This window comes from Helicoverpa zea, chromosome 1 (assembly GCF_022581195.2).
Source record: "Helicoverpa zea isolate HzStark_Cry1AcR chromosome 1, ilHelZeax1.1, whole genome shotgun sequence".
NCBI lineage: Eukaryota > Metazoa > Arthropoda > Insecta > Lepidoptera > Noctuidae > Helicoverpa > Helicoverpa zea.
The window spans coordinates 10,582,373-10,605,988 of NC_061452.1; the positions used below are offsets into that span (position 1 = coordinate 10,582,373).

General features: G+C 40.0%; 2 protein-coding genes across 2 annotated transcripts in view; one reads left to right on the top strand and one right to left on the bottom strand.

Annotated features, from left to right (window-relative positions):
- Window positions 1-361: 361 nt before the first annotated feature.
- LOC124633286 (exosome RNA helicase MTR4) lies at window positions 362-11,754 on the top strand. Its single transcript, XM_047168463.1, has 18 exons — window positions 362-555; window positions 643-783; window positions 864-1,106; window positions 5,215-5,389; window positions 5,476-5,587; window positions 5,818-6,020; window positions 6,306-6,546; window positions 6,841-7,031; window positions 7,119-7,220; window positions 7,526-7,699; window positions 7,776-7,878; window positions 8,190-8,362; window positions 8,754-8,939; window positions 9,241-9,482; window positions 9,743-9,979; window positions 10,424-10,586; window positions 10,997-11,159; window positions 11,548-11,754. The coding sequence occupies exons 1-18, from the start codon at window positions 458-460 to the stop codon at window positions 11,703-11,705; spliced, it is 3,105 nt and encodes a 1,034-aa protein (XP_047024419.1). The 5' UTR covers window positions 362-457; the 3' UTR covers window positions 11,706-11,754.
- Window positions 11,755-11,962: 208 nt separating this feature from the next.
- The window catches only part of LOC124633275 (voltage-dependent calcium channel subunit alpha-2/delta-3), a 54,526-nt gene continuing 42,872 nt past the window's right edge, over window positions 11,963-23,616 (bottom strand). Inside the window, exons 7-25 of the mRNA XM_047168454.1 lie at window positions 23,002-23,115; window positions 22,516-22,711; window positions 22,010-22,146; window positions 21,568-21,648; window positions 21,391-21,471; window positions 21,102-21,176; window positions 20,943-20,957; window positions 20,721-20,831; window positions 20,076-20,289; window positions 19,791-19,836; window positions 19,285-19,457; window positions 18,809-18,899; window positions 17,457-17,570; window positions 17,065-17,335; window positions 16,748-16,999; window positions 16,541-16,655; window positions 16,144-16,444; window positions 15,662-15,845; window positions 11,963-14,995 (exon numbers count right to left, since the gene is read on the bottom strand). Of these exons, the coding sequence (XP_047024410.1) occupies window positions 14,897-14,995; window positions 15,662-15,845; window positions 16,144-16,444; window positions 16,541-16,655; window positions 16,748-16,999; window positions 17,065-17,335; window positions 17,457-17,570; window positions 18,809-18,899; window positions 19,285-19,457; window positions 19,791-19,836; window positions 20,076-20,289; window positions 20,721-20,831; window positions 20,943-20,957; window positions 21,102-21,176; window positions 21,391-21,471; window positions 21,568-21,648; window positions 22,010-22,146; window positions 22,516-22,711; window positions 23,002-23,115 (2,670 nt within the window). The 3' untranslated portion in view covers window positions 11,963-14,896. The remainder of the gene's footprint in view (window positions 14,996-15,661; window positions 15,846-16,143; window positions 16,445-16,540; window positions 16,656-16,747; window positions 17,000-17,064; window positions 17,336-17,456; window positions 17,571-18,808; window positions 18,900-19,284; window positions 19,458-19,790; window positions 19,837-20,075; window positions 20,290-20,720; window positions 20,832-20,942; window positions 20,958-21,101; window positions 21,177-21,390; window positions 21,472-21,567; window positions 21,649-22,009; window positions 22,147-22,515; window positions 22,712-23,001; window positions 23,116-23,616) is intronic.

Below are 23,616 nucleotides of genomic sequence, written 5' to 3' on the forward strand. Positions count from 1 at the left end.
CCATCCAATCCGTATAAATGATAGGTACTGGTATAAATAAAAATACTAGAAGTGATATAGATAAAGATTGTTTTTATCATTACTAACTGTGTTCCGGGAGGGGCTCAACTTTAAGAGGATACTTAAGCAAGGTTTCAAATGAATTAAGGAACCAAGGAACAATCCTGCGCTGGATTCAAGTTCTTTCACCGTGAAAGCAATCGCACTCTATCCCAATATGTACTAAGTACGTACGTCCCAATTTCTTTGATTGGCTTGAGGCAGCTTTTGGGCGAGTTGATGGGGGGCGTAAGCATGGCATAAACGCATCTATGTTTTAAGTTGCATCTGTGGCTGTGGCATGGCTGTGGCGGTGTCGTAATGTCAATAATGTCAAGTCTGTCATGTTGTTGAAGCGCCGCGTGAGGTTATGTTGGAGTATGTTTATTTCGAACTTAAATTGTAATAGGACTTTGAAATGGCAGACGTAAATAGTTTATTCGATTGTTTCGACGAAGTGGCTCCGAATGAAGCGTCCGTACAATTTCCAAACATAAAAAATGAAGATGATGTTTTGTAAGTTAACCTTTGTTGTTGTTGATGTCTGTCTTTCTCGTTACATTCCAATGTGCTTATTGTTTAATATGTGTATTTATTTTACAGGGATGCTAGCACTGCAAATTCATCAGCAATTGAAACTCCCAACCTGAAGCGGTTACACGATGAAGTGGAAGATATTGAGAAATCTTCAAAAAAACAAAGACAAGAAGATGATGATGACTCTGAGCTAACTAGTGATATAAAGTAAGATTATTTTGGTCAATATCTCACTGTATACATCCTTATCCAATCTATTGTTAATAATGTAAAAATATATATTTCAGTTTAGAACTTCTAAATGCTAGAATAGTGATACATACACTAGAGACACATGAGGGCTGCACGCACGAGGTGGCGATACCGCCCAACCATGAATACGCACCCCTCGTAGCAACCACAGCAGAGCCGGCGAAACAGTACGCCTTCATACTGGATCCTTTTCAAAAGGAGGCTATAATGTGCATAGACAACTTACAGTCCGTGTTAGTCTCTGCTCACACCTCTGCAGGAAAAACTGTTGTGGCTGAGTAAGTACTTATATAATATATTCACTTTTTTAGTCTAACTTTTGTTCTTTCCAAAACAAAATTATCAAAGTAGTTAGTCAAAAGATTGCAATATATTATGACTGTTTTGCATTAAGACAAAACAGGTATTATATGTCTTCGAAAACACAGCAATGATGTGAAGAAGCAGTCCTATGATTCTGTGAAAATATCGAGAATATCAGTCATATCTGTATACAAATCGAGAATATCCTCCCAATTTCTGTCACCACAGGGCTATCTGTCATACTTTACCGCCAAATTTTCAACCGGCGCCATTGCAGTCTTCATCATCAGCAAGAACCTTGGCTCATTGCTGTGTTTTCTTCTACATATAATACCTGTTTTGTCTTAATGCAAAACAGTCATATTATATGTCTTCGAAAACACAGCAATGATGTGAAGACCTGTTTGATATCTGCTGGTGATCAGAAATTATAAAACACAAGAATGCAATGTGAGAGTAATATAATTTACTAGGTACTTCCTTATAACAAATTTTCTTATCACTCTCTTTGAACCATCTTTAACTTTCAATATTTGCTGGGAAAATGTTAAGAACAAAATCCAACCACACTATTAGTTTAAAATATTTATATTTTTCTTACCAAGAAACTCAAATTAAACAATTCAATATGAAAACAAAAAACATAACTTCCTTCTTAGGATTGATAAATAAAAATGCAGTTTAACTGCTACAAATTAACAAATAATCTTTAAACATAAACACTTCAGCTGTTCAGCCTTAATAATTGAGATCAAAATCACATTATCATAAATAATCAAATATAATCACTATTAATCACATTGTTTTAAAATTATTATAAAGTAGACCAGGGACATCCTCACTGACAGGCTTATTTATATTTCTACAATAATATTTAGAAAAGGTTTCCACACACTTCCAGTTTCCTCTTTCTAATATCTCCTGTATAGGTCTATTGTCTAGCCATCCCCTGGAGGCCACTGCTGACCTTATGCTGCCTGGAGAGTAGCCATCTATCTGTGCCAATTTGAAGGCTGACCTCACCCATCCTGAGATCATGGTCTTAGAGGCAGGCTTTGTATCACCGGTGATTGATATAAAAAGGGAATTAACATTTGTAGTTTCATTGCGTCTAGTCTCTGAAATCTTGACTAACTTCTTAACGTTAGTGACTGGGCAAAGCTTAGAGTCTTGGTGCTTCATGAGAAGCCAGCCTGATTGTCTATGAGAACTTGTGTCTGTTTTTGAGCCAAATTTTGGCCAGAATGTTACTGTGTCCTCAGTTTCAGCATATCCTTGATCACCAAGCTCCAAAAGTGTAAGATCATGCAACCTTCGGCCAGATGCAAGTAAAAGAATCAATGCAGTGTGTCTGCTTTGATAAAAAAGAGTGTCTGGAAATTCTGAAGACTTTAACCACTCATACAATATTTTAACATCCCATACTGGTAGCTTTGCTGGGCGTGGTTTAGCTAGACTCACTGCCTTTAAAACCTGCTGAACGAAAAAATTTTTGGCCAAGTTCTCAACCCTAGGTGCACAGTAAGTTGAGACAGCAGACTTGTGCAACATTACCGTGCTGTATGCAAAACCTTTCTCTTAGTGTAAATTAGCTAAAAATCTGGCTAGGTCCTTGCCCTCTGGGCACTTATTATCCACTCCATGGGATTCACACCAAAGTATCCATCTTTTTAAAGGTGCACTATACGTATTAATAGTGGAGGGGCGCCAGCTACTTCTCAACAATCTTTGTTCGTCTCTGCTCCAGTCCTTTACTTGATCTCCCCACCCCCAATTTTCCAAGCCTGAAGTACTAGCTTGTCCACTGACGGTGGAGGTAGTCCCGTCGTCCTGTCCAGCAGCACCTCCCTCAGGTTCTCTATAGGAAGTGGGGGTACTCGCGCGCGTGTCTTCAGGTCGGGAAACCAAAAGCACTGGGTCCACTGTGGCGCTATCACAATGTATGTCCCTCTTGCCTTGTTCAGATGTGCCAGAACCCTGGGCATCATGCTTGGAGGTGGAAATACCCAAGCTGTCTGAAAGTCCCAAGTTTGGCTGAAGGCGTCGCAGAACTCTGCGGAGCCATCCCTTGAGTCTAGACTGACATACCTTGAAACGACTGCCGTGTCTCTTGTAGCAAAGAGATCTATTTCTGGAACCCCCCATTGTCTGAACACTGCCTCCGTGGCTGGTGGCAGCAGGTGCCACTCGGGTACTGACTTTCCCCTTGACAGGCAATCTGCAATGCCGTTTAGGTTTCCTGGCAGGTGGTACGCTGTCATCGTTATGTTCAGCCGACAAGTCAACTCTAACAACTGGGTTGTTAGGCCTAACAGCTTCAAGGACCGAGTCCCGCCCTGATTCCTTATGTACGCTACTAGAGTCCGATTGTCGGTCTGAACCAAAATGTGGGCATTCTGTAACAATGACCCCTGTGACCTTATTACCGCATAAACGGCATACATCTCTTTTAGGTTCGAGTGCCAGGCTTTTTGGTTCGTGGCCCATTTGCCTGAGAGATACTTGCTGTTTAGACTTGCTCCCCAGCCCGCATCCGCTGCGTCTGTGGTCAAGAAATGCGTTACCTCTTTCTTGAGTAACGGGTTTGGACAGCCCTCTACTGCTTCCAACCACCACCGGAAGTCCTCTCGCACTCCGGAACTCAATTTTCTCTTCTGGTTTCTCCGGGAGAACTTTCTCAGGAAGAGTTGGGCCTTTCGACAGTGAAGACGGCCCTGGGGAATCGCATAATTGGCGAAGTTTAGTTTTCCCAACACGCTTTGCAACTCTCTTAACGAGCAGTTGTCCCGCTTTAATAGCTTTGTCAGGGAGGCTTTTATTCCTTCTACTTTTCTGATGGGCAAGGCGATTGTTAGGTACTGAGTATCCCAGACCAGGCCCAAGTATTCCAACCTGTGTGTTGGTTCCGTCACCGACTTCTGGTAATTCACGTGCCAACCCAAAGACTCCAAGACGGCCAACGTTTCCGCAACTTGTGCCATTAACTTGGATCTGTCCTGACAAGCTAGGAGGAAGTCGTCCAAATAGACCAAAAGACGAATGCCTCGATTCCTGAGGATCTCTGCCACCCAGTTTGAGACTGCCGCAAATACACGGGGCGCCGATGATAGGCCAAATGGCAGAGCAGTTAACTGGAGAATTTCTCCATTGTAAACAACCCTCAAAAACCGTCTGTGAGTCTCCGCGACACACAAATGGAAATAGGCTTGGTGAAGATCTATCTTCACTAGCCAGTCGTTTGCTTGAAGAAAGGTAACTATGTCTAATTGCGAAATTAGGTAAAAATGCTTTGTGGCTATGTACCTGTTCAAAGCCTTGAGGTCGAAGATGGGTCTCAATCCCCCATCCGCCTTCTTTATTAAAAACATTTTGGAGAAGAAACCGGGGTCCACTACTGTTGGCTTCTCCAGGATGCCCTGCATCTTTAAATCCTGAATCACTCTTGTCATTTCCAGGGAAACTTTGGTGGCTATACACTTTAAAAAGTTCTGATCGGGATATGTCAGGGGAGGTTTGCTTCTGAATGGCAAGCGGTAATTGGCTATAGTGTTTAAAATGAACTGGTTTGCTCCCAACTGAGCCCATCTCTCGGTGGAGAATTTTAGGCAACCTCCTCTGAACACCCGGTGAGAGTCATTCTTCTTTAGATCTGGTGGACTTATCGTTATTGGCTGTGTTAGTGGAACGTTGACGAAAGGGCCGGTTTTTATTAGAAGTATGCTTAAATTTCTTATCAAACTTTTTAGACTTGAAAAAAGTTTTTCACGCGTTTCGAATGAATCACAAGAATGCAATGGCGCCGGTTGAAAATTTGGCGGTAAAGTATGACAGATAGCCCTGTGGTGACAGAAATTGGGAGGATATTCTCGATTTGTATACAGATATGACTGATATTCTCGATATTTTCACAGAATCATAGGACTGCTTCTTCACATCATTGCTGTGTTTTCGAAGACATATAATAAGAAACTTAAAACAATTTCAAAAAGGATTTTTAATGAGGAGAGACTACTTGTACTCCTGTACAGCTCATGTATTTTTCTTGATAAAACCATATTTGAATATTATAATATTTATTTGCAGGTATGCTATAGCTTTGTCTCTGAAAAACAAACAGAGGGTCATATACACAACCCCTATAAAAGCCCTGTCTAACCAGAAGTACAGAGAGTTTTCCGAAGAGTTTCATGACGTAGGTCTCATTACTGGTGATGTGACCATAAATCCTTCTGCTTCTTGTCTTATTATGACCACTGAGGTATGATATCAAATAATAAAAAAATATGTTTGTCTTTGAAATGTTTTATGAAGATTATAAATAATACCTGTAATGTTTTATTTCAGATTTTAAGAAATATGTTGTATAGGGGATCAGAAATCATGCGGGAAGTAGGTTGGGTTGTATTTGACGAAATTCATTACATGAGAGATAAAGAGAGAGGTGTTGTATGGGAAGGTAGGTAAATTATAAAATACACATTATGTATTTTATATTAATTCAATGGCCATACTGTCTGCCTGTACTGTCAGTTGTAGAAAGACCCATTATAACTGAAGCGTTTTTAAATCACTAACACTTCATCTTGTTGACAAAGAAGGAGTCAGCAATAGATTTAAATAAGCTTTAACTTTATTGGATCTTTCTGCAACCGATGAATAATTAATAACAAACTTTTTTTTCATCAGAAACTTTAATCTTGCTACCTGACAACGTCCACTACGTGTTTCTGTCGGCCACCATTCCCAACGCTCGTCAATTCGCGGAGTGGGTGTGTCGACTGCACTCGCAACCTTGTCACGTGGTGTATACTGAGTTCCGACCCACTCCCCTGCAGCATTACATATTCCCGGCTGGCGGAGATGGTATACATCTTGTGGTTGATGAAAAGGTATGGTTAATTAACAATTTAAAAGATATGTAGCTTAAATTGTAGGCTGTTACAATATTAAGAGCTAAATAAACTCACGGAGGATGGGATTGGATGTGGTCTGTCACTGTTTTTATTTGTCTGTGGTAATTTGTCTTTTTTTTCACTCATGCTACTAAGATATGGGAAAGAGAAACATGATGAAAATTTGCTTTTATTTGGCCCCTAAACATGCATGCGCAGCATCTTAATATTACGTTTTGTATATCAATATCAAAAAAATAAATTACCATATGTCTAAATCAGGGTATATTCAAAGAGGATAACTTCAACACTGCTATGGCAGTACTAAGTAACGCCGGTGACGCAGCGAAAGGCGACCAGCGAGGTCGCCGCGGCGGCCCTCGCGGTGGCAACCAGACAAACATATTCAACATCGTCAAGATGATCATGGAAAGAAACTTCGCTCCTGTCATCATATTCAGTTTCAGTAAGAAGGACTGTGAGTCGTACGCTATGCAGATGGCGAAATTGGACTTTAATACAAGTGAGTAGAGATGATTTTTGTATCATCCAAAATGATTATCCATATTTTTCGAAGCTTGCCGCCTATTGTTCAATGTAGCTCCTTCAGAACTTATTTCTTCCACCAGTTATTTCCGTGCCTACATTTTTGTGCCTGCAATGTGTGACTGAGCCATAGATTGCATGGATGTCAGTGTCTGTTAAATATCGTTGTAATGGCTAGGCAATTTTTTTGCCAAATTGCAGTCACAAATTGCCTATTAGATATTTGTTAAATAAACTGTTAATTATTCAAGCGAAATAATACCATTTACAGTTGAAGAAAAGAAACTAGTAGACGAAGTATTCAACAATGCAATGGATGTGTTATCCGAGGAGGATCGCAAGCTGCCACAGGTTGAAAATGTGATTCCACTACTGAGGCGCGGTATTGGCATACATCACGGAGGACTGTTGCCTATTCTCAAGGAAACCATAGAGATTCTGTTCGGCTTGGGACTTATTAAGGTGAGAGAAAGAAACACGTACTTTTACACTCTGTTATAGTTTAATTATGTTATTTCATAAGAATTAATCTATGTGTGTTTCGTTCAGGCATTGTTCGCGACGGAAACATTTGCCATGGGTCTCAACATGCCTGCCAGAACTGTTGTGTTCACCAACTGCCAGAAATTCGACGGAAAAGATTTTAGATTCGTGAGTATTCTTCTTAGATCTTTACAAAAGTTAGTATATTATACAACATCTTCCTTTATTATGTAGTCTGGTCGCTGATTTCCTGGGGATACTCTGCTCGTTCTTGGATAAAATCTGTAGTTCATATTGCTCGCCGCTTAGGAGTATAGAGTATCTTTCTAACAGTAAAACATTTTTTCGAATTGGTTCAGTCGTTTTTAAGCCTTTACAAACAAACAAACGAAAATATGTGTCTTCTTACCAATTACATTATAGATTTCTCGGGGTAAATATGCTTTAAATGTTGTAAATATGTTATTTTATAGATTACCTCAGGCGAATACATCCAGATGTCAGGTCGTGCCGGCCGTCGAGGTCTCGACGACAAGGGTATCGTGATACTCATGATTGACGAGAAGGTCACTCCTGCCGTAGTCAAGGGCATGGTGCAGGGGAAAGCTGACCCTATCAATTCGGCCTTCCATCTCACTTATAATATGGTAAGTCAGTAATTAATAATAAAAAAATGCTACAAAGTTTTGTTGGTCTTTAAATAATGGTGGTTGTTGTTTGCAGGTCCTCAATTTGTTGCGTGTGGAAGAAATAAATCCAGAGTATATGTTAGAGAGGAGTTTCTTCCAGTTCCAAAATCAAGCGACTATTCCAGATCTAATAGATAGTAAGTTTTATTTTACTTCAGAATGTCAACATTTACCTAAATCATTTTAATGCCATTCAGTCCAGTAATGCAGTCCATTATATTATTTTTAGCTACATCTTGTCATGTGCGTAAAAAGTAAAATTGGGCATGTATTTGTTCTCATATCACTTGAAATCACCAATGCGAGAGATTTTGCAAAATTGCCTTAAAAATTCAATCATTTTCTTTTATTAGTCTGTTTGTCCCAATGCTGGGCACCCTTGCCCAGCATCCCTCTCCCAAGGTTCCCTTTTTCTCTATCTGTATCCTGGTGGGTTTGCCCTTTACAGAGGTGAAATCAAAACAGAAAGAGTACAACGCTCTAACCGTGGCGGAGGAGCACTCGATAGCGTCGTACTGCAGCATCAGGTCGCAGCTCGATCTGCTAGGAGCGCAGTTCCGCTCCTTCATCACCAAGCCGGAATACTTGAAGCCGTTCCTACAACCTGGACGACTTGTTAAGGTTAGTTGTTAGCTATTGCAAGGCTCTGTGGTTATTATCCAAGTATTTAGATTGTTTTCTTTTAGATAATTGCGTTTTTAATTTGGATTATAAACATTTTTGTTTTTTGAGTGTATTTTGGTAAGTGTGTCCACAATCTTTATGTCTGTGTTTTCATGTCTTAATTTATTCGCTGCGCAAACGCTCTCGCCACCACTGAAAAATCTATTATAATTAGCGCTTGACTTTTGTGAAAGTATACGTTTGTAATTTTGACGGGTAATCGTGCTAATCTCATTAGAATATTAATAAATTAAGACTTTTCACTTGAAAGTGACCTGCGGATTTAAAAACCTGTAAAAGTTCAACAATTATAAAATTCCTTCTATCATAACACCTATTCCTTTCACAGATAAAAACAGAGAAGCACGAGTTCGACTGGGGTATAATAGTGAACTTCAGACACCGGACAGGCAAGGGTAAGAAGGGAGAGGACAACCCGCTGTCATCCGAGTCTGTCATCATTGTGGATATACTGCTTCATGTGAAGAAAGCTGACGGAGAGGATGCGGAGAAAGTGCCGTGCCCACCTGGCGAGGTAAGAATTCTTTACGTACTGTGGATACTATAAAAATGTATTAGTTTATTTTTCTTTGGCTTATAGCTTCACTTATTAAGTATCATGTGCTGTAGGATGCACATAGGCTTTTATAAATTATTGCAGTTTTGGTAATCGCTCACTCTGGCGTTATGATATTCGCTAACAGTAATTGTCCATTAATAAAATGAGAAAAATGTAGGGTAGGAATATTACCTCTGCTTATGTGGTACATATTTTTTTAAATTCGAAAAGTGTGGATTGTCCTTACACCCTTTACATCATTATTACTCTTTCTCAGGCAGGAGATGTGGAAGTGGTCCCAGTAATCCACACACTGATCTATCAAATAAGTTCCCTCAGAGTATACTATCCTAAAGACTTAAGACCAGCAGATAACAGGAAATCAGTACTCAAGACTATAGGAGAAGTGAAAAAACGATTCCCCGACGGACCGCCATTGTTGAATCCTATAAAAGACATGAAAATTAATGAATCAGTGTTCAAAGAATGTGTTGAGAGAATAAAACTGTTGGAAGAAAGGTGAGTTATCTATTTGGTCATCTTCAGACTAAAGCATTGTACCTCTATATTAGACTCCGGAGTATACATTCATTCGAAATATATTGTTCATCGAGACAGTCTTTACGTTCATTGCTCCTTACTTAAATTGCCTTCACATTTATTTATTACCAACATTTTGTGGCTAATCCTTAGGCGAAAACATTTTATTCCAAGGAAACCTACTCTTAATCACATACAAATTCATCATAAGTAACTACCATTTCCATACATTCCGTCAGACTTTACGCCCATCCCCTACACAATGACAAGAGCCGCGGCGCCCTGACCGCGGCATACGAGAAGAAACAGGAACTCCATGAAGAACTGACTCTGGCCAGAGCTGAACTGAAGAAAGCTAAGAGTATACTACAGATGGACGAACTCAAGAAGAGAAAACGAGTGCTTAGAAGAATGGGATACTGTACCGCCGCCGATGTCATCGAACTTAAAGGACGCATCGCTTGCGAGTTGAGCAGGTTGGTCTATTGTAGTTGAAGATTGATTGCTAGGTTTCTATTTGAAGGTTAATTTTAATAAATAATGGATTTTAGAGACATCAATATTGACTTTCAGAAAATTTCTGTAGGTTTTGTCTACATATCCAGTCATTCTAAATATCTAATCTCTCATGAAATACTGTGATATTGTAACTTATTATTTATGTAATTTATTATCCAACCGAGTTTGTTATAGTAATCGATATTGAGTTTACCAATTTAGATATCTTCTATCTTCTGGCTTATGATCTGGTTATTTTTCTATATATTGGAAATCATCAAATGACATGCATGCATGTTCCTTATTCCAGCATGTTCCTTAATAACCCCGTAGCCCAAGCAGGCTATGATACGGCCTGGTTCTCAAAAGCCCACAAACTTTTTTGTACACATTCAGTAAAACTACATATTTTTCGGCAACAGTGCCGACGAGCTCCTGCTAACGGAGCTGATATTCAACGGCGTGTTCAACGCCCTGACGTCGGAGCAGAGCGCGGCGCTGGTGAGCTGCTTCGTGTGCGACGAGAACTCCTCGCAGGCCTCCGCCTCCGGCGACGAGCTGCGCGGGGTGCTGCGACAGCTGCAGGTGAGGGCTTGGAGATTGTAGATAGAATTGTGTTTCGTTATTTCCGTATTTCGGTGTCATTCCGCAGTGTCACCCGCGTTCCGACGGAAATCTTCCCGCACATCGATGAAAGTAGCCTATATGTTGTTCTGATAACTATGTTACTTATATATATCAAAAATCATCCAGTATTTTTGCGCGAAAGAGCAACAAATACGTTTATGACATTAAGAGGATAGATATGGTAGATATGGTAGGTATGGATAGATATGGCGGTTGCCAATCATAGCCAATCGTCAGCCACTAGTGTTTTGAGTGATTGTAATTCCATTTTTGCAAGATTGCAAGCTTCCTTGGATCAATTCAAAATAAAAATTTACCTATCCCTAATACCTATGTTCCTTATTGCAACATTTCACATTCTATTCTAGGAATACGCCCGTAGAATAGCGAAGGTATCTCAAGACGCGAAGATGGACGTGGATGAAGACGAGTATGTGGGCAAGTTCAAGTGTACGCTGATGGACGTCGTGCTCGCGTGGGCCAAGGGCGCCTCTTTCCTGCAGATCTGTAAGATGACTGATGTCTTTGAAGGTCAGTGGTTTTAGTAATTATCGAATATCGAATAAACGAATCTTTTTTTATGTCCTATATTTTGTTTTAGGATCGATAGATACCAGGTATTGATGTTGGGATAGGTCAACATTGTTCGAAATCTTGAACGCGTCGACTTATCAATTCAAAAATCGATCACCGAACTCGGTTTATCGATAGTATCGATAATAAGAATTAAACTTGCCTGCCATGTAATAAAATAAAGTGCTCTTAAAAAACTTTCATACGATAGGATATAGGTTACTATATACTGTTGAACAAGTTTAAAAACATTCCATTTACACAACTGTCAGTTTAGTTCTAACAGTTCTAACAGCTTAGTTCTAACAGCAGTCCTGGTTTTTTACATGCTCATCGTCTTTTCCAGGTTCCATAATCAGATGTATGCGTCGCCTCGAAGAGGTGCTGCGTCAGCTCTGCCAGGCAGCCAAGAACATCGGCAACACAGACCTGGAGAACAAGTTCAGTGAAGCCATCAAACTGCTGAAGAGAGACATTGTGTTCGCCGCCAGTCTTTACATGTAACATGTACGTTAATGTTATTCCTTCACTTAATATAAGCGTATACTATTGTCATAAGGTTTTATTTTATTTTTGTGGTATTTATATTTAGGGTTGCCATTTTTTAAATATTTTGTGCAGTGTAGTTGGCAACACCAAGAACAATTTTTGTCGTATTTATATGAAGGGTTACCATTTTCTGCAGTGTAATTGGTAACCCTAAATACCCGGTGTCAGTAGGAAATTGTAAAGTGGTGTTGAGGGGTAAATAAAGCACATAGTCACAATGTTATAAGAGAACTTTATTGTTGTAATTACTGTATATCTATAGCATGAACTGGCAAGTAACAAAAAGAACAGTATTTTACTAGAATTACGCTAGAGAACCATGTTCACACAGATCGCCGTGCCGAATGATACAACTTTTAACTAAGATACGTAAAACAAAGTGACGTCATACTTTACCAAAACCGAATCGTTATGAAAATTACCCACACCGTTATAGTTCTAAAAAAGCATTAGAACTCAATTGACAGATCTATTGACATAAGTAAGAATTCATTATGTATACAAAAATGTAAGATATAGGGATGAAGTGAACGTGGCATAGTGAGTACACCAGAGTCCGCCTACACAACTATTTTAACGAGGACCCTGTCAATGTGGGATCATTAACTTGCGCGCCAGTCCCGCGACTCTACAAAACATTGATAAAGACCTTATTAAAATAATCGATATCAATATTGTAATACATGAAAAAATTTAAAAATTGCTTACGCTATAGTCTCATTTGGTGCCTGAATTGATATGTCCAAGAACTAAACGCGAAATAAACGCTAAATCTGTCTAACTATTACATTTTGAGTAACTAAACGAGGTATTTGTTTTGTGTCTATAGTTACATAGAACTAAATCCCGCGAAGTGCAAGTAAAAATATCTGCACATGGTACAAGACGCGAGCTCCGCCTATGCTATGATAAGTATACGCTATTATTATCGTTTAATACTTAGACGTAACAGTAAACACTCGCCCCCGCGTTCGACTGCTATGGAAGACTCGACGCTTACTTAGAAGCACTTTCAATACATTACCAGTCGTTCGCCACTCACCAGTTTAAACAATCTCTACGCCATTAAATCGACTCCTTACTGTATTATTTATACAAAATGTACAATTTCTCAAAAGCGCCTTCAATCAACGATATCTGTAGTATATTGTGAGTATGCCGTGATATGAGTATGTAGCGGCCGGTGACATGAGCCCTGAGCACACTGACTACAGTAATCTCGCTGTTACTCACTGGGGATATGCCGAGTTTACTTTATTATTGCTTTCGTTTGCTACTTCTCTATTGTACGCAACACAATTGTTATATCTAAAACTTTATTGGGTAATGTATGCTAACTACTGTACCATATAAATGTTGGTAAACTGCATATACACTGGCCGACAACAGGCTATTCTAAACATGTCTAAGCCCGCTCAGTTCGCTTTCCACTTAATATTATAATACGAAGTACACATCAAGAGATTACTGTAATCAATCTACGTATATAATGTGTAGCTTGCTATTGTCCCGCGTACGTGTGGCCACGTGACGTCACATACGCGCCTCAGACACATAAACTCACTATCGGTCCATACAATAATATCCGTGTGAACTATGACATATTGTAATACAGTGGTTTGGCACTAAATCTCTGTCAGCTATGTTAGGAATATATGTATAGGCATGTATGGCTTTTGTACTATTTCAAAAGTTTGCAATAAAATGGACAATAGCAAGCCGTATACTCGTGTACATTAATGACTATTCAATATTATATGTAATATGATATATAAAACTCTATTCAATGTTTAATGTATGTAAGTATGTGGATTTGATCATTACTCTATGTAACATTCACATTTAGGTTAGGTACAAACAATTTAATAGGTAAATACACTTATTCTCTTATACTCCGAAACTTGAAATTTTACGTATGAAAGTAGACTGTCAGTACTTATCCAATGTCCCGAGGCCTTGTCTTTTCACTTGAAACGATCGAAAGAGAACATTATGATATGCAAACAATTATTGTTACAGATCGATATGATGAAGTTATTCTTTACGACAGCAGAAGTCGAATTTGAACGACCTATATATTAGCAACACACTTTCTTAAAATTGTAATAGGCCATTTAAGTTAGTAAAATATTTACAATAAAAATACGAAACTGTTTACAGTTTCTTTACGACATTACTCGAAGATTAGGCGAGAAAATCACTAACGACTAGAATGGAAAGTCGTCAGAGACGCGTCGCCGCGCCCGGGGACACGCCTGCGCGAGCGACCGACCGACCGACCGACCTACCGACCGACCGACCGACCGACCGACGGATCGACCGACCAACCGACCGACTCGCAGCTCAACAACAACGTGCTATGATTAAGTTTGTTCCCCTGTATGGCAGTGCGTGTTAGCGCTGCGACGCCTTCTCGACGACACAACGACTTTTTACATTACACAGGCACACATAAATTCAGCAAAGAAACCTCTCTACAAACAAATATTCTTCTTATTTACATCAACCCCTAGCAACTATTCAATAAGTTTGCGATAAATTTGAATGACAGATATCGAGAAATAAATCGAATTAGGTCTCAACATAGGTAAATTTTTCTAAAACAGTTTAAACGATATTAATATTTTACATTAATTATCTTTCAATACCTATTAACATTAGCTATAATTTATAAGATCTCCAAGTTTGTGATAATCTTCGATTTAAATTTAACAAGATATTAGTTACCTACCTATTTACCGTATGCGTCTGCATCAGTTACAATATGAAAGTGACAACTTAACAGAGAGGAGAAAATATTTCAATAATCATCGTACCCTAACTCGACTATAATCCTGTCTCAAAACAAGATCAAAAGTTCACTTGGTCGGACCAAAACTTCAGTCGGTAAAATTGATCAAAACTGTAGCGAGTGGCGGCGCGAGCACACACACACACACACGCCGCCCGCTATACGCACACATACAGCCGCACGCCGCTTCACACACATGACTCGCAAGAACACTCGAACGCCTTTATAGTAGAAGCTTTCTCTGGGGATGTCGTGAGACTACGAGATAACTGTTAAAAAATCGACCGGTTGAGTGGTTGTGGGGTAGAGAAAGCTCCCGTCCCGTGCTGAGTACTGCTTAGATGAGCGGGCGCAGTCACGTGCTGAGCACGAGCCGCAGCAGCAGCGGCGTCACCACCGCCACCAGCGCCGGCAGCAAGCGTCCTCCGCGACCGCACGACTGAATCTCGATTTCCTAAAATCATCATCTCTTGTTATCGCTTCTGCAATGCACAAGTATACTGGGGTCATATGTGATATCCCCCGAGCCGGTTATCGGCTACGGCGGCTGTTCTCATATAAGGAGATTAGCCAACTGAGCAGGACATATTATAGTGCACAAGCATTTGCGCAGTCACTAGTGCACTCACTATTCTTTCACTCTCATAGCCCGATGGGGCGGCAATCCGACACGACCGGAGAGAGATCAGGCTCAGGACTGATATTTACGTGCGCTCCGATGCACGGGTGTATCGATCACTAACTTCCAAGTTCCGGGCTGCTTCGTGAAAGTTTCTAAAACCCACAAAGCGATTTCGGCCCGACCCTTGAAACCTGAGACCTCGTGCTCAGCAGCCGCGCTTGCGACAATTAGACCAACGAAGCAGTTAAGGCCATATATTACCATATTAACCATATATTGGAGAGGTCATGAAAGTACCCCGCAATTAAATAAACAATTGCCGTCTTACCACAAAAACTTTTAAACGTCAGTTTAAGACTTGTCTAAAAAAAAATTAGATTATGACGTTGAAACAAGGTCCATTTTGCAGTCACATTTTTTTTAGACAAGTGTTTGACACATGGTTAAGTTTTTGTGGTAAGACCATTGCAGTACTGCTCCAATGTTTCGTTCTGTTACCTCGGGATGGTATGAGCCGCAGTGCGCGGGGCGGCGGCGGTGCAGCGCGGGCGCGCGGCGGCAGGCGGCGCGCGGGGCCGCCTCGCGCGCGCGCACGTCCAGGCGCTTGGCGCCGCACGGGCACAGCGTGTCCACCACCAGCAGGATCAGGTTGCTGTGCGGGATCTTCTGCACGCTGAACGGCCTGAGGAACAACAATACGTGCAATCAACCTCCAGCATTATGAGCAGAAACTTCCGAGGAACTCGCGGCTAAATTACAGCTGAATTAATATTCGTCCATGTTTTGGGAAGCACATTTAAATTGTGTGTCCAGGCTGGAATGTTATGTCTTTGGAAATAGTCGGGAGTTAGAAAATCTGATAACCAGCTCAACCAAAGAGTATCGTCACTGGGTAGTTGGATTGAAATGGTCAGATAGTCGGTAGCTCCATGAAAACACTGGTCACAAGTCGATGGAATGCTAAGTTCACTGTTACGTACCTTTCGCAACCAGAGTTGTGACAGTTAGTGAGCTTGCCCTTGAGCGGCTGTGCAGTATTGAGCCTCGAAGACTGCAGGGTGAACAGTTCGGCGCTGGTGTCACAAGGCCGCACGGCTGCCGAGCGTGCGGCCTCGCGGGGTGGAGGGGGCGGGGCGGCGCCGGGGGATGGGGGAGGAGGATGAGCTCGCCCGCTGTCCCGAGATGTTTCGCCAAGTCCATCGATGATGATCTCGTAGGTCCCACGGTCTCTATCCAAATCGTCTTCGTTCTCGACATCTTCGCTCTCGTAGTCTTCGTAATCTGGCATTAGAAAACAATCAATCAATTCACAGTATTGTGTGAGAGTCTGTCAATGTATGTACATAATTCCTATTCGGTGTGGATGTTTATGCTTACCGACTTCCTCCTCAGCGTAAGGTCTAGCTCGCGCATGGACTGGCTCCCACAGCGGGAACCACATTGCTATTAGGCTTGTAAGGTATCCGCCAAGCCAAGACAGTGGTTTCAGCGGCTGCAATTTGAATAAGAACCAACCATTAAAGTCGTAAGAACAGGTATGATGTATTTATTTAGGTACATGTTAAATATTCATTTTCTCCTTACCGAAACCTTGTGACCATCTCCACTAAACGAGTTTCTGGAATCTGGACATCGGCCTTGATGGTCGTGGACGACAACCTTTTTGTATATCCGATCTTGTACCAAAGAATCCATAATAGTCCCATCAACCTGACCGAAGAACCGTCCTGTTTGCGAAACATCTTCTGACAAGATAATAAAGCCATTGTCGTCCAAAATGTAGCAGTCCAATTCATCGCCTGCGCAGGTCTTCTTGCAAGCCGTGCCTCCGGTACACTGCAAGAAAAATGGGACATTAGACCGATATCATACAAAGGGTCGTCCGTTTGAGTATGACTTACTGCAGAAGTGACATTCAAGAAGTGTTTTGCTAGCGAGTCTAGCTGGAAGTGTAGTCCGACGACAGCGGCGGGTGCTCGGTGACCGCGGGACTCCACGAAGACCGCGTGGGTAGCTAGCACTAGCGGCGGCCGACCGCTCAACTCTTCGGCTTCTGAGCCATCGCGGAACGGAACGGAGAACACGAAGCTCTCGGGCTCAATGGCGTGGTGCTCCACTGCGCGACGGTACCATTCCGAGTCGTAAGCGCGAGCGTATTTCTCGCTGAAGTGCCTGTAATATGAAATGATGGTTTAATTGGAAATCAGTGACAAAATATTCAATATAAATATTGATTCTGGGATTGGTTTATGGAAGAAGTGAAGGCAGAAGGTACAGGTCAGGTTATACTTACGGTTCAGATGAATCAGAACTTCTGGAGGTGTTAACGTTCTCCGTCCACCGCAATAGACCGCTCCGGGTTGCGATGAATGACAGAGTCACCACGAACTTGTGGAACCGCCCTTGTCTGCAAAGATTTGACGAGGTAAGTATTTGGACATGAACCGGATTTAAGATTTCATGGGAATTGGTTTGGACGCATAGGCTGTGGTGGTTATTTTCGTCTTAAGCCAAATAAGATAACTGACACGATCAGTTTTGGAAACAATTGTAAGATTTTTATCTTTAGTATTTAGAAAACCCTGGCTGGTCATGTCAATGAGGACGTATAACTTGTTAAGTAAATTATTATAAGACACATAAAAGATAAATACTAGCTTTTACTCGCGATGTCAACCGTGGTAATACACAGTGTAAATCAGAGCCTACAGAAAAGTCAAATTTGTAATAACTGCTGTGTTTTTGTAAAAATAATCCGTGCTGGCTAAAAATCACACAAAAACAAAACAATTATAATACTTTACCTGATCCTCGTTAGCTAGATGTAGTTAGTTGGTAACATTATTTAGGAGGGGTTAAACTTAAACTAATATCTGAATTCTGAGAACGATATTCAGAATTGTCAGAGAGAGCTTTAATCCCTTATAACTCCAACAAATAAAACCCAAAGTAAAAAATTTTTAGACTGTTGATTTTTAATAGCTTTTCGGTGCATAAGTGCAATTTGGTAGCACATAATTAAATTGTTTACCCCTAGTTTTTTTATTGCACTCCAATAGCCAACCGTGTAGGTAGGTGAAGAAGTTTTCCTTAACAGAATCATAATGTCTAGCAGTTCTACTGGAAGTGAACCAATCTGATGAGTTACGTTACCTTGTAAGGAGTGCCATTAAAGTCGCTATCGGGCTATTTGTGTGACAAACACAAACAAATTAGTCATCCACATAAATAAAAATAAAGTGCTGAAATATCATGCAAATAGGAGCCCTAAGCAAATTTTGTAATTGGTTCAAATTATTTTTTATTGTACATATTTACTTTTTAGTGGCGGTGCACAGAAATTAAGAAGAAGCTAGTTCTTAAGCAAAGGATATTGACATTGTAGATGTTGAATCGACTTATATCGTATCCCTCACTTTTGGAGGCTAATCTTTACATAAAATGTTTGATTCTGTAGGTATTCAGTATAGCCCAGTAGCATAACGAAATCAGACCGCTTATAGCCAATTGATTTTCAAATACTGAAAGAGGATGCACCGCCACTGAGAATTTTGCTCTAAAGCAAAAATAAAAGTGTTTGCAAATATTGAATATATTTAAGTGTTGTGGTGCAAATCATGCTTTAATATAAAAACAGATACTTACTGTGAGTGATGGCTAGCATGTCCAGTGTGAGCGTCCAATTCTTTGATTACCATTGCGTCCCTAATTAATGATTGCACTAAAGTTTTGTCACCTGAAAATGAAACAGAATATTAAGTTATGTTCAAAAAGTTACAAATAAATAAATCGTTTATTACTTCACTTTGTACATAAGATTCGTTTGTACAAAGAGCTGGGGGTTGTTTGGTTTCTTGATTTTAACTATTGATCGAAAAGTTTTCAAAGCCGCGGTGACGGCTGGTTCAACCTATAAGTATTCGTAACAGTGGAAATAGTCATATATTGCAACTATGTAGCTTAACAGCTTATGTTACAAGACCCAACTTCAAGAATAATCTGTTCTATAGCCGACATGAGGACACACAACTGAACTAATTATTTTCTTAAAAAGTGTACATGAAATTTCTTGCCGCGCTTGACATATAGAAACAATCAGTTCCATTTCTTTAAATACGTACAGTAATAGGAGTCCCTATCCTGCCTCTTGTGCGCGTTATGCAGCGTGAGGGCGCGCGGACGCAGCGACATCCACTTCCAGCCCGGCCGCCCCGCGCGCGACAGGAAGTGCACCAGCTGCTCCTCCGCTGAGTTGAACGACTGCTCAGACGTCGACGCGTATTCACAGTACACCCTGGACACATAAAAACAAAGTGTTCTAGTTTCTGTGATGTTGATGTCAACACTTTGTGTTATTTGTGTCCAGTTATAAAGTGATGAAGGTTTAGATCTTATCTGTCCTTATCCCTATGTCCCTTTGTACGCTTAAATCTTCAAAACTACGCACTCTACAAACTACGGTTTTTTATATAGTGTTTCAAGAGGAAGGTTTATATGTATAATAACATCCATTAAATAGTGGGGAAATTAGCAGTATTTACTCACTATTTAATGGATGTTATGCTATGGATGTTATCCCGTGCGAATCCGAGGCGGGTCGCAAGTAAAGTATATATGAAGTTCTTACCAATCAGGATGGACTTTCCAGTTTTCGCCTTTGAAGTATTCCGTGACTGCAGTTAGAAATATTCTGGTTTAGTTACAAAAGTAATTACATAAAGAAATTTTTGTACATTCTGACCGAAATGTACAAAATATTTGGTTATAAGAATATGTTATAGAGGAGTCCTTATAGAAGCACCAAAGCGTAGCACCATTTGAGAGCAATAAAGATACTACTGCACAAACAGTCAAGGAGCAACAAAGCCTCAAGCAAAGCAGAACATTTCGAAACATCAAAAATCTCACTTACCATTAACGGGACTATGTTTGACTTCCTGTTCCGCTTGCAGCTCATACATTCCATACCCATCAGGAAGTACGGCTGCCAAAGAGAACGGGGTACCATCCACCGGGCTGTAGAAGTACCGCTGTCGTCTAGTGGCGACGCGTCTCATGTTGTCGTATTGAACCTTGACTGCGATCTCGGTTTCACCTTCACGCTGTTCTATCATGTCGTGGCGGAGCTGTGAATTTGCAAATAATTATGGTTACTTGAAATTGTCATTAAGGGTTATATATTTTGTAAAACTTAGTTTTGGGGTTTTTTATTTCTACAATTTGTTGCATTTGTTGGCCATCATAAGTTAGAAGTGTTATCGGAAACTAACTACGGCATAAGATCTTAACATAATTAGATGACAATCTGCGGTTACTTCCAGAAAAAGAAGGTTTCTTCGTATGGACTTTCGTTACGTTGGACCGAAGATTGAACCTTGGGGTACCCCCTCGGACTTATTACAAATACAAATATTCTATATCGTGGTACATATGTAATAGGTAATATTAATTAAATTACACAAAAAGGCTTATCATCATTTCAGTAATATCAATCAATCAATCAATCATTGATTGATATTACTTGATTAATAATAATTGATTGATTAATAATACTTACATCAAGTAGTAGTGATGTTAGGTTGACCCTGGAGTTCTCATCCGAGTCTACCAGCAGTTCCACATCAGTGAGGTCGACGCTCGAGTACAGAGGGCGCAGCGTCTCAGTGTACTGTCAAGAAGAAATATTTAGTCTTATCTACCAAAAATTACTAACTTTATGAATGTTCCTTCTTCAAAATTAAATTGATAAAAGATTTGGTAAACTTCATTCTGTACTTACTTCCTCGTTCGTATGCTGTAACAAAAGAAACAATTTGTATTAATAATACATTGAAATCCGGTTGATCTTCATTGTGAATTGCTACTTCAAATTGTACAACTTCAATATGACTCTCTGGACAGACATAGAAGTAATTAAGAAGATAATAAAAATACATACCAATGGCCTTAAATCTGGATGATACAATACATGCCCGTTGTTATCCACCATGAACGAGTAACCGTTCACACCCAACTGTAAATATATAAAATTCATTAGGATTTTAATCTATGATTCAGACGAAGAATTACATAAGTAAGTATTAGTAGTTGTTTTGTACTGTGTTATATAGTTAAGTTATAGTTAAGGAAATAATAATTGTAAGTAGGTACGATGTCGAATTAGACTAAGTCTGTAAAGGCACTTTGAGATAAATAAATAAAAATAAGTTTGAACTATGATAATTTACCTTATATGGTGGTACGAGCTTCTTTATTTGATCGATAGGCACATCGGTACCAACTACGCCGAGTAAATTGGCTTCTCTTTGCTGAAAACAAAAGAAATTCAAGTAAGATTTTCCAATACATAAAGAAGGCAAAAGTAGGAAATAAAGAAGTAAGTATGAAAGAAGAATGATACTTACCGTGTGGTTTCGCCTATCGAAGATGGGTACGGTGACGGAGGACATCAGCTGACCCATTCCATCATCAGCCAGGCTACTACTCTGTAATTACAAGATAACGAGCACTTATTTACTGAAGTAGGCTCAAGGGCATGCTATGTAGGCTTTAGCTGCCCTTTTGAGGTGGATCCAGCCCTTAAAAAGATTGTGGATCCGTTCGATATGGCTCTGGATATTAGTAGTACATAATACATATAAAGAAATAAGTGTGAATAATGACGTCACAATTGAATAGGATTGTGGGCATGCTCACAGTGCCCACAACGGTAGTAGATCCGTCTCCGGCAATTTGAAACATATATTTTTCGTTTTTTTTTTCATAACTATGTATTTGAAAGTGTTTTCTATGAATTGCATCTGTTACCTAATATAATACATGTTTATGAAGTGTGTTTCAACGTACCCTGCCGCCAACGTACGCGGGGCTCCAGTGCACAGGATGCACAGTTTGGTACATGACGAGTGGTCTCGCCAGGACCTCCACAAAGTGTAGCACTTTCGATTTTATTTCCGAGTGCTCGTTTATTGTCACGTAGAAACCTGGAACATTTTTTTATTGTACGAAAAAAGTACTGTATTTCAGATTATAATTAAAATTCTATGCAATATCGACTAAATGAGATGACTTAGACTCAAAACTAGGGGTGACACAATTGCACGTAGCATAAGGTTTAAATAATTCGGATAAGCAATTTAATATAGGTGGGCAGATCAGTGGAACATCGCTCTAAGGTTTGCTGTCAGAGAACCCAACTCTGGGTTAAGCTCGTCTTTGTACATAACTTTTCTTATTATGTGTGTATTAAAATTTTGAGTACAATAAAGAATAATAATTAATTAACAATTCATCCTTCTAATGAAAAATTAATTGATCTTTTATTTACACCAAAAATATGTAACTCTACATACCTTTATTAGTGCAGGCCATATCCTTCATATTATGTCCCGCAGTAGCGTCTCCTCCCACTCGGTAAGTGAAGATGCGCACAGGCATATGTGGCCAGTTCCACGTGCGGAACACCCCCTTCACCCCGCCCGCACCCCCGCCGGCGCCTATCACGGCGATCGCTTGATTGCATTGACATCCTAGACCTGTTCTGTTGTACTGTAAGGATATAAAAGAAAATGTTATAGTTTTTTTTTATATTACAGAGGACGACCAAAGAAACGATTCGTGGATTGAGTGAAAGTTGACATGGCTAGAAAGAACGTTACTTGTGAGATGGCGGCAGACAAAAGAGTATGGAAGAAGAAAATGCTGTACCGATCCCAAATAAATTGGGAAAAGGGCAGGAGGATTATAATTATAGCTTTTTTTGTGTAATTTTTCGCCTTCTTCAGGTCATTACGTAGATAGTGTGCTGCTATTTGGAATCGTAAGGATAAAATGTTTACCCGATGTAAGATTTCGAAGCCTGTGGTGAGAGCGCCAGTCAGATTAGCCACACCTCCGGAGAGCTCAGCGTTCCACAATGCTGTTTTCAGTTCACGTATCGTTTCTGGAAGAGCCTGCAACAATTATGAAAGATTAAAACTATGCTTCGATGTCAACTAAGTTGAATGTTCTATAAATTTTCAGAATTTGTATAAAACTCTCAATCTAAACATCCATCTTACGTATTACGTTCCTTTTATAAATGTAAGCAGAATAAGCAGATATCGTTTGGTTTATCGGCACAAGACTAACTCAATCTAGGATAGCACTTATTCCATAGAAACTCAATAACTCCAATAAGTTCACTTTACGATATCCGGCGCTCGCTCACACGAGCTACGCACAAAGTGGCTTCAAGAGCCGTGGAATATTCTGCAATTTTATTGCTCGATATTCCGCCCACATCAAAACGTAGTAAAACGTAAAGGCACGTTTGAAAATATGAATATTCATAACATTCTCTTCATTATGCGATACCATTGAGATAAGGAATGTGACTAATTTATTAATTGCTTTCCTTTCTTTCCTTATCGTAGCGATCAGTTTTATGAGAATAATTAAAATTGATATTAGGC

Coding starts and splice junctions, on each gene's coding strand:
- LOC124633286 (XM_047168463.1), top strand. CDS start 458: ATGGCAGACGTAAATAGTTTATTCGATTGTTTCGACGAAGTGGCTCCG. Junction 5,588..5,817: donor GAGAGGTGTTGTATGGGAAG/GTAGGTAAATTA, acceptor TTTTTTCATCAG/AAACTTTAATCTTGCTACCT. Junction 6,021..6,305: donor ATCTTGTGGTTGATGAAAAG/GTATGGTTAATT, acceptor TGTCTAAATCAG/GGTATATTCAAAGAGGATAA.